The sequence below is a fragment of the Paramormyrops kingsleyae genome, chromosome 14 (assembly GCF_048594095.1).
Source record: "Paramormyrops kingsleyae isolate MSU_618 chromosome 14, PKINGS_0.4, whole genome shotgun sequence".
NCBI lineage: Eukaryota > Metazoa > Chordata > Actinopteri > Osteoglossiformes > Mormyridae > Paramormyrops > Paramormyrops kingsleyae.
The window spans coordinates 20,498,762-20,509,794 of record NC_132810.1 but is presented as its reverse complement, the minus strand read 5'-3'; the positions used below and the strand labels follow the sequence as shown (position 1 = coordinate 20,509,794).

The 11,033-nt window shown below is 41.5% G+C and overlaps 1 protein-coding gene across 1 annotated transcript; it reads left to right on the top strand.

The window, feature by feature from the left end:
* The first annotated feature begins 775 nt into the window (after window positions 1–775).
* LOC111857909 (pancreatic secretory granule membrane major glycoprotein GP2) lies at window positions 776–10,812 on the top strand. Its single transcript, XM_023839146.2, has 9 exons — window positions 776–1,355; window positions 2,226–2,314; window positions 2,409–2,513; window positions 5,599–5,759; window positions 6,270–6,405; window positions 6,998–7,092; window positions 9,110–9,278; window positions 9,921–10,035; window positions 10,151–10,812. Exons 1-9 carry the CDS (start codon window positions 1,259–1,261, stop codon window positions 10,324–10,326), a joined length of 1,143 nt encoding a protein of 380 aa, XP_023694914.1. The 5' UTR covers window positions 776–1,258; the 3' UTR covers window positions 10,327–10,812.
* The last annotated feature ends 221 nt before the right edge of the window (window positions 10,813–11,033 follow it).

Genomic DNA, 11,033 nt, shown 5'->3' with positions numbered 1-11,033 from the left:
TGAATTAGAAATGTGACCATTTACCTTGTGTTGACCTCCAGCACCTTTGTTTGTTTACGCTGGTTTGCACACAAAGTCCTGGAACTCAGGGCTTTTCGTATAGAAGGGAAAAAAAAACAATAAACACTAGGCCTGTCATTATGTCACTTCCCAGAATGCTCCTTGCCGAATAGCGCAATGCGCCTCAGGTCTTAACAGTGAAGTTTAAGGGAACATGAAACACAAAGTGACTGTTTGTATATAAACAAATACATGTAAAAATGTTGCTGGGTGTTTAGTTAGGATCTCCAGATATCTTTACTCTGTTCCTGCTCTTACAGCGTAATTTACCGTTGGCTTCCACTTCCACACTTCCAGTGCCTGGCTGTAAAACATTCTTAATAATCATCCATCCATCCACAGAATTCTGCCCACAGAAAAGTCTTTTCTTAATATGGAAATAGCTTAAAGGATGCTCTCAATACATTAATGGTTGAGTGTGTTAAAGAATGTAATTTTCTAGAATAAATCATTATCTTGCACTCATGGTTTAAATAAAGTATAAGAGAGTATGAACATGGATAAGAAACACTTGGACTTTTTCTAAGTAACAATCCGATCGTCTTTTTGGCATCGTGTGATGGGTACAGGCTTCACAAATTCCGGGGAGGTGCCCTGAGTGTAAAGGTTAAGCGTTTGCTCTGAAGACTTTCACCAAATCCAGCACTGAGGCCGAGATGTTATTGGGCTGCCCTTGACGTGACTGCAGGGGTCCTTGTTGGTCCGAAATGGGGGTCTTGGCAATATAAAAGCCTTTCAGTCATCTCTTAAAAAGTGTAGACAAAGGGTGGCAAACAAAACGAAGCAGAGCCTCCCCTTGCTGTCACTACTTTGTGCACGTTAAACGGGTTGTGAGGTGTCTGGGTACGTGGGTGCGTGTGTTTTTTTTTTTTTTTTTGGTGGTGGTGGTGGACGTTTGCTCAACCCGGCAGCTGGTTCTACGCTCCAAGTGAAGTAGGTTCGGGTTACCTTGGGCCTCACTAGGCTCCCGCTATTCATGTGAGGAATCTCATTGTTGGCAAGGACATCACTCAAGCTGGTGTTTTAGGACCAGAAGGAGAGTCCTTGTAGCGTCCGTGTCGAACTGCTCTCTGTGTGTCGCTGCCAGGGAGGGGTGGGTGGGGGGGGGGGTAGCGTTGACGGCTTCTTCGGCGCGAAGATTCGTCAAGTCGGGAAGGAACAGGGTGACGGAGATCTGTCTCCCGAAACCACCAAAGGGATGTCTTCGAAGGGAGTAACTGCCATCTCGCTCACCGTGTGGTGTCTGCTCACCATGACGGCCGCGGAATCCTCGGTCTACCAAGAGCCCGAAGATGGTAAGTGTCTGCCTTGGTCATGCTCCACGTTCTGTGTCTTTTACGAGCCGTTATTGTGACTGGTGTTTTCTGATGTCTTCAAAAGTTGGGTCCACCAGCGTGACGCTTTCACAGCACGTGCGATATTTGTTTTTTGTTTTTTTTTTTTTTTTGGAACTTTGTTTATATTCAAAACCGATGCAAACATCTCTCCCGCTGCTACTCTCCAGGCTGGACTCCTGCTAGAAAAATAAGACGTTTGACCCGACTTGTTTCTAGGCAATCTCCGGGAATCGGCAATAAAATTTGAATAATGGCAAGTTGCTCCAGATACTGAGAGCTGTAGGGTCAGCGAGAAGTCAGGTTTCTGCCAGTGAAGTGCGTTTTCTCCAGCGAGAAGTTAGGTTTCTGCCAGTGAAGTGTGTTTTCTCCAGCGAGAAGTCAGGTTTCTGCCAGTGAAGTGCGTTTTCTCCAGCGAGAAGTTGGTGCTTCATGGCCAACAGCATTATAATAAAATTAAGGATTGAAACATTTTATTGCTTTATTAATTATGACAAACTTAAAACATTTTTTTTTAAATTTGGGTTTTTTTGTTAAAACTTCAACACTGATTGGATGCCAGTGTTGAAGTTTTAACAAAAAATATTTTTTTATTTCTAGCAATAATTGTTAAAAAAAACATAAACTTTGAATCTATGTTTAGTATTAAAATATAGATAAAAATGTATCATAGAAGCTGTACATTTAATATAGTCATTAAAATATATATCAAGCCTAGAAATATAAAATTATTTTCTCCTCATTTTCTTTTTTAATTCTTGTATTATTTATGTGTCTTTTGTGTTTAAAAGGAAAATAAATCTTGCCGAAATATGTAATCTTATCCCCTAGGGCTTAATGAGACGGTAAATTGTGCGAATGACCAGATGGAGCTGATCATACCCAGCGTCTTCTTCCTCAGCAAAGTGCCCCCAGTTTCTGTGAGTTATATCTATTACTGCTCTGAATGTTGTCTGGTCTGACCTGGGATCCCGTACTTCCCAGCTTTCTGACGTATGTGCCGATGTCACGCAGGTCTGGGATCTGCACCTGAATGACCCAGAATGCCGCGGTGTCGAGATCAACGACAATTACGTGTTCAGAGTCAAGACGAACCTGTCGGACTGTGGCACCGTCACGGTAAGGCAAGGCGTATGCAGAGACGTACCATGAAAATTACTAGGAAAAGTGGATCGACTCCTTATTAGCGGATCTCATTTTACTACCTTGCCGCAGTTCCGAAAGAAGAATTATGAAACATAAAATTGAGAGCCGAGTTTGCAACATATTTCCCATATTTTGATTAAATAAACCGTCTTTCTCAATCAAAATACAGAGATATTACTGAAAAAAATAAATATATACACCTGTGGCGCTGAGGATAAGAAAAAAACACGCCCCCCCCAAATCAGATATGCACTCGACCTTTTTATGCCACTAATTAACTTGGCTGGGGGGGGTTTCTTCTCATGATATGCGCACCCACTTGTTCTAGATTCCCTGTTTCATGAAATGCAGATGAGGTCATGTGACCTCCCCCCCCCCTCCCCACCCACCATAAGAGCTGTTTCTCCATGAGGAACGCCATGGTTTTCAGGTTGATGACAAAGAGCATATTTTTCACCAACCATAAATAAGAGCGTCCAGGTCTCCGCTTTCACTCTTTTCAAAGCAGTGGAGTGGGGGAGGCGGGGGTGGGTAGATGGCTCACAGCACTAAATTAGCTGGATTTATATGGAAATTATAGCCGTGATTCAGGGGTACTCAATAGGGGTAACCGTTCTTGGGTGTCCCACTTTGTAGTCCCCTTTTATTTCAGTTCCAGCTCACACAGTGACCCCCCACCCCCTACCCCTTAGACTGCGGGCCCCAGCCAAGGTATAAATCTCTACTTGAAGCCATCATTGAAACTGTTGCTTAGAATGCACAGGGCATTTCTCGTAAATCCAGCAAAAAAAAAAATTAAAGTTGTTTTGTGCCAGAGAAAATCTAGCTCTCAGGTAGTCTTTTACAAGGTTTTTCACATAACCGGAAACAAAGGAAATGATCTCAGTTTGAATTAAAGGTTGCAAGAAAGAAAAACCACAGCTTCAACCATCCCTTTCACTGTTACTCTGCCCTATCTGTCCTATCTTTGTGTTTTGTTTGCTAAAGATGTCAGTCTTCTATTTTGACAAGGAGTGCGGTGAAAGAATTCTTGCCATTTTCCCTGGATATTCAGATGTTAACTGTGTAATGAATCCTCACACCAGATTCCTTGTTGTACATTTACCAAAATGTGTTCTAATAAACAGAAAGAGCTACTTTGCTTTCATAAGCTGGAGTTTACTTGTCTGTGATGTTATATCACAATATTGTGTGCCTGTGTTTCTGAAGCAATGCAATTTAGAGATGCCTGCTTTGGGGATTTTGCAGCAATAAAAGTATATTGGAAAGATCCATCATAAATATTTTACTCCAGCTACATTTAATTGTGGCCTCAGTACATTTTCCCTTCTTTGCAGGACAAATTTGATTTTGCTGAGAGGGACAAGGTAAAACTATGTATTAATGAAGAAGGGATACAGTCTCTATCCCACTGTTCCAGTAAGACATAATAATTGCTTAATTTAATACACTGATAGAACTGCAGAGGGGGAATCAATAATCAAGTCATTGCAGTCATTTCTTAGGCACAAGTTGTTCAAGTAATGTGTGAAGAACATCCATCCATCCATTTTCCATAATCGCTTATCCAGTACAGGACTGCAGTAACCCTGGAGCCTATCCCAGAACAACAGGACACGAGGTAGTGGAACACCATGGGTGGGATGCCAGTACACACACACACACACACACACATCTGCATTCATATCTTTATGGGGACCATCCATTTATTTCTATGGGGGAAAACCCTAATCCCAACTATGACAACCTTAACCATAAGTAACCTAACACTTTTGGCATTTTTAGTTTTTTGATTGCAGTCAGGTTTTTGTAAAACGGAGTTACCCCTTGTGAAACAGGTTTATATCAACAGGTTCATATCAAATGTCCCCACAATGTAATATAACACACATACTATGGGCTAAACTATGGGAGGAAAGCATAGTGTAGAACACTTGTATAAACTCTTCAGTTAACCTTCACCTGACTACATTTTTAATTCAACGGTTAGAGATTCCATAATTGTAGAGCTCTAAATTAATAAACATGATAAAGTTAAGTTAAATGTATTTTTCTTCCTTTTAGACAGTTAATCTCCTGAGGTATATAAACCAATTAAAAAACCTCACCCTTTATGTGAGCTTATAAACAGCATGATTATAATTTCTCCTTCGCTGGCTTGACGCAGTGGTTTGTGTAGACACCTCACTGCACACTTTGGGTGTTTATATATTCACTTGGTGGGTGGGTGGGGAGGGGGGGGCAATAAAATATGTCTTGCCAGCTGAGGGTAATATATCCTTCCCAGCAGCCAGACGACCTTTTGCCCCACATGGGGCCGGATGCGATGCTGATTTAACACTTTTGTTCCCTGGGTTTCCGCTGCAGCGCTCACGTGAATGAATTGTTCTTAAATGCCAGAAATAAAATAGCAGATTTGTATTGGGCAAGAGCATAAAGCACCAGCTTCAAATCACATTAAAGCTTCTCCCAGGCTGGATGGTGTTTCTTAGATCTGTCTAGAGCAAGCTGAGGCAGTTATGGTCTGTGGAGGGCCAGCACCAAGCTTCACCATGTCAGCATTTTTCCATTCTTAATGTAAGTTGATAATGTAATAATTACCAATAATGTAATACACATTCTGAAACAAAAACGTAATAACTGTTTGTGCATAATATAATAAGTTATTACATTGTTGGCTGGTTATTATGTAGCAGCCAATAATGTAATAACTACCATTAATGTGCTAAAAATTACTATGTTATTGGTAGTTATGTTATTGCCAGTTGTTACATTATTGGCTGCTACAAGGGGCATTTTTTAAATGATTAATTTCATCTAACATAAAAGCTACTATAGTAGACTTGTTATATTTTTATTTATTTATTTATTAATTATTTGCACCATAAAAATATCCCTGCGGGCCGGATATGGAACTCGTGCCAGTTTTTGTCTAGGTTTGGTCTAAAGTTTAGCATTTACTGTCATCATTTACCTCGTTTAATGTCCTGTGTGTTGGATGCTAAACAGGCCTGCATATTATTGCAGATATGAAATCTGAAATGAGGCTTTTTCTTAGGTTTCGGACAACATGCACATCATGTTCATTAACACCATCCGCAATAACGACTCAGATATCATCACAAGAAGCTACGTCAACATCACCTTTGGCTGCCGCTATCCCATAAATTACGTGGTCCAGCAGCCCAATGGGGAAAACATGGTCAAAGTGGACATCAGGTGAGCCAGACATTACACATTCATTACACATCCCCGATGTTACGTAAGGATGGCCTGTTGCGTAACGATAGCCCAGGCTCAGGTTTAGCTAATTAGCTGTTAATCAAATAGTTATGAATAAAAATGAAGCAGATAAATGACAAGACCGAAGGCTTTGAAGTTGTCAGTAGTGTTGGAGAGTGTTTCTCAATAAGGACGCCAACATCGTACTTGTGGTATTGCTAACTTGCCTCCCAAGAATGAAGTTTGGGCGCAATGAATAATGGGATTTGTCTCGTTTGATGAGGATGCAACCGATGCATCTTTGATATCTGGAGCAGGGCAAAAACAATACCTGGGGATTTTTTACTGTTCTCTGTGCTAGTTTCTTGAGTATTGGAACGGGTCATCGGCAATGGAAGACAACATAAAATGGGTACACGAGAACACAAGTACGGTCAACTATGCATATTGAGAAACACCCAAGGTGTTTATCCCCCTAATAGTGTAATGTAACGCCTGTCTCTTCAGGACAATCACTCTGAGCACAGAAGATGGGAACTTTTCTGTGGCCCTGATGCTGTACAAAGATGAGAACTTCGAGGACAAGTGGACCACCGTTCCTTTCCTGACACTGGAGGACATCATATACGTGAAGGTCTTCATGGTAAGCAAGAGGCAGCGGGGTTGAGTTCTTGGCCATTCTGAAAACCCGCCGTGTTCTGCTGGACCTTCCCCCCTAGCCCAACGCCAAGATCATGATGCTTGCCATTTGCGCAAGTACAGGTACATTGGAGTTTCTGCATATTTGCATATCCCATCATGCTCCCTGTTGGGACACACACACACATATATATATACAGTTAAAAGCGAACCTTGAGGGCCAAGCTCAGGGACAGCCTTTTATTCGGCTCTTCTGGAACATTCCTGGGGGTAAAGGGCCTTGTTGGAGGACACAACAGAGATGTGGCTACTCTGCCGAGGATGGGACTGAAATTGCTGAACCTCTAACCCTCTGCGTAGTTGGTGATAAGCTCAGTGGCTGAGGGTGTCATCTAGCAGGCTGGCTGGGAATCATGTGTTTCTACCCTGTCTAACATTCAAATCTACCCCCATGCCCGACAAACACCTTCTGCAGTGTGGATTTATCTCACAAGCTTCACCCTTCACTAAATCAATATGTTTGATGTGCTATTCGAAGCAAGTCAGCAGTTTTGGCTCGGGGATTTGTGACCAACACAGAAACGTTTGTCTTTCAGATACCTGCTCATCTCACGCTGCGGTTAGAGAGATGCTGGGCTACTCCGACCAATGATCCGTCCAGCGACGTCGAGTACATCTTCATCAAGGACAGGTCTGTCATGAGTCTACCTTGATGATCTGAGCAGTGTACATCAATGCTCCTCTGCATTTATGTCACCTTTGAATCCCTTCTTATCACTACAAAATACAGAACGTACTAAAAGCCGTAATTATTATGACTGCACCCTGGTTTACGAATAAGATAAGATAATCTCTATTGTCATTGTCACTTGACAACTCAATGTACTCCAATATACAAATTGCACTGACTATACAAATTGCACTGGATATACAAATTGCACTTATGAAATATAAGAATTAACAGTTCTATTTTGAGTTTAAGGCCATGATTGCTTTATGGCAGGACTATTCAACTCAGGCCCTCGATTCCAAATCCAGGCCTTGTTTTCAGTTTAATAATTACTGATTCTGATTGGTCAGAGGCTTCACACCTGGCTCACAGGTGAAGGAAGGCTGGAAAATCAGCAGGGCTCGGCCCTTGAGGACCGTGAGTTAAATAACCCTGCTTTATGGTTACTAAATGGATGTTTTGATCTTTCTGATATATTATAGGGACGTGACATTCTTTTGCTTAAAACACTAAATAATCAATGATTCCATAACTCCGTCTCCCACCACTCATCCAGGTCAGGGTCACTGAGTGCAGGGGGAATTTATTGTGTCTGGGGCCCCACTCAGAAAGTTACCCCCTCGATGTAGTGACAATTTGTGGCCAAAAGGGGGCGCCATGTAAGTGTGTGGTTTGAGTGGTGGTAAACACTGCAGCTGAGCAAGGGGGACTGGAGTCTGTCCCAGATAGCATCAGGCACAAGGCTGGGATGGATGCCAGTAGGTTTATGCTTTATGGTGTGTGGGAAGGACCTGGAACACCCAGAGGAAACCAATGCAACAACAATAAAGAGAACATGCAGTTGCAACAGAGGTGGGATTCGAACACCAAACCCTAGTGGTGTCAACAGCACCTTAATAGAACCACCAAGCTATTTATAAACAATATCTGAAAAAAATAATGAGAGAAACAGGAGTTTTGTTGTCAATAAAAAATAATGTTGCATTGAATTGAATACATAATATAAATGAAGTGCCATATTTTTATGAGTAGTAGTGTGCACCAACTAAACAGGCCTGAAGTTTATTCATCATTTGAGTATAAAAATCCACGCACAGAAGCGCCAGTTTTATAATTTAGGTTAAGTAAGTCTGTCCTCCTACTCTTCCTGTATCCTTGCCAAGTGCCACATACACTAAGCAAGACTTTGTTTTGTCACATGACCACACACCACACGCTCACAACAGTATGTCAAAATTCAGACGGGTAAAATGATGCCGGAGGAATGCAAACGACAAGTGGGGAGCCGCACAGAGAATCAATAACAAAACAGCCCTGTCCGCTGACGCCGAGCCCAGAGCCGTTTACGCTGCATGCTGACAGCTGTGCTCGCCTTACAAACACAGAAGTATTTATTTCTGTTAGCAACCGTGTAGCTAGGATACCTTCACCCGTTACGGGTTTGAAATACGAGTCACGCTACTGTTATTTTTAATTGTCGATATGAATATATTCTAATTAGTTCCTAATGAGTCCATTACGGAAAAAAAATCCGTAATAGTTTGTGCCTTTGTGTTAATTATAAGTATCTAAGTGATATTTTTCTGTATAAAAGAGTGGTACATTAACAGTGATCTCTGGTGTTTATCAAACTGTTTTTCAGTTAATTATCTAATAATGAAGCATGTGGCTGTAAGAAAAATCATAATTAAGGGCCTGTTGATGTCATAGCGGGGGGAACGGAACCCCTGGAAAATGTTCGTCTGTGTTGCTGTGAAACACCCCAGCGCAGTAAAACTCTGATAGATGGTCTCCAAGCACACAGAGGCGTTTCTAAGGGCTAGGCCCTCAAACCTCAGTACTGGGGGGTGGGGGGGGGGCCCTCGAGGTGTGCTTTGGGGGAATTTCACAAAGGGTCAGAGCAGGAGGAACAAAAAAGAACAAAAAAATAAGAGGGATAACAAGGGATGAAAGCACTGTCCGCCGCTCCATTTCCCAGCTGCCCCGTGGTTGCAAACGAGCAGACTCTGACAGTCCTGAGGAACGGTCGAGGATCAGAGGCCCTCTTCCACATCCAGATGTTCAAGTTTGTGGGCAACGCGTACAAGGACGTCTTCCTGCACTGTAACGTGCAGATCTGCCACAACACAGCCGGATCCTGCCAGCCTGTGAGTGCCCGATGAAGCCTAGCAGGATGGATAGCCTGCATTTCTCCTGTTTTCTTTCTTCTCTTATTCAATACAGCTTTGAAGTTTATTTGAAAGAGGAGCAGTAATATGACATTGTTACCATGGCTGCAGTTACTTGTTATCGGGGATGTGACTTGCTGTTCAAAGCTGGTTCCTGGAAGCTTGTTCCTTTAAAGCTTGTTCCTGGAAGGCCGATGTCAAAGTTCTGGCTTTTGTAGCAGCTGAAATCTCATTTAATCAGGCTTGGCGGAGCTAATTAGGCAAATTAACTGCGCCATTCAAAAACTGAATGGGTTGGATAAGGATCAGGGCTAATTTATCATGTTTTGTTTGTTTCGCAGATGATAACCTAGAGCAAATGCAAGCTGTGTTACTCGAAAAAAAAAAATGCAGTATTTCAAAATTTTTGTCAGTGAACATAATAATGAGTAATTAAAGTAGGAAGGTTTTTAAAGAGATATTCTTCATAAATAGAGATTAAGTTTACCACCTCTAGAAAGATGGATATTTTAATTGCAATTATATTAATTAAGATGTAATTTAGGATACGAATTGAATAAATTAAAATCTTGATGTGTACACTTAAAAAAAACATGCAACCCCAAATTTTGATTTCAACAGAACTGTTCTGGGGAAGGTGCGATGGCCCGGACAAGGAGGGATCTCACAATGTCCCATACGGTGTCTTACGGACCAATCAGAAGGCTGATGGACAACAGGGGCAAGGCAAGCTTCAGTAAGTGCCTTTATTAAGCAGAAAGCATCTAACTGATGACTTGTCCCCTTAATCACCATGCAGGCTAATACAACGGGCCGGACAACCCCTCCCTATATCCCCCTCTGTACCACAGATGCTGGTGGCCTACCGCCTGTGGAGACCTTTGTCCTGGGGGGTCTGCTGTTTATCCTGCTCCTCGTCACGGCGGTCTTCGGGAAGCTTTGGCTCCGGACCAGGTGGTCCTATCCCACACAGGAAGCACAGCTTACCTTGTCTAACGTCCATCACCTCTCTGAGGTGGCTTCCTGACGTTTAACCGGCCCACACAAGCTCCTATAGAGTCATACATCTTCTCTGCACCAAACAAAATTTCCAGATTATGAACCTTGTTGCCCTTTGCGCATTTCTGTACAGTGGATTATATTAATCAGACTAATTAACAAGGCTGGGATGATGCTTAGGATTAAAACTGGAGTAGTATGTAAAGGTTTGTTACCTAGTTTTCTTTCGCTTTTCAAGTTATTTTTCTTTTTTCAAATATTTTTATGAAATCAATATATATTTTATAGATCAGATTTTACCGGACAGAGTGTGTTTTATTTTATTTTAGATCTCAAAAAAAAAAAAAAAAACATGGAATGGAAAATTAAAATAAAGGTGTAAGGGACTAGCGATAAGTGGTGGAACCTTTTTCTTGAAAAAATAAAGCAATAAAAATTCACGGATATTTAATCAGGTTTAAATTTGGTGTTTCAAAAATGTCATTATGTAATAAAAAATATTTCTGTCACCAGATTTACGGTTGAGTCCTTAATTCACACTATGGATGTTTTGTTTAATTTAAAAGATACGAAAATTGACATTTTGAAGGACTGCACTGTATACATCTCACATACAAATACGTTGTTACATTCATCGAAAAATACTGTAATTAGTACCAAGAGAACAAAAATGAAAATACATAAGTACATTAACTGCTTAATGTAATGACGAATCAGAACATAGTGTTCCTTAAT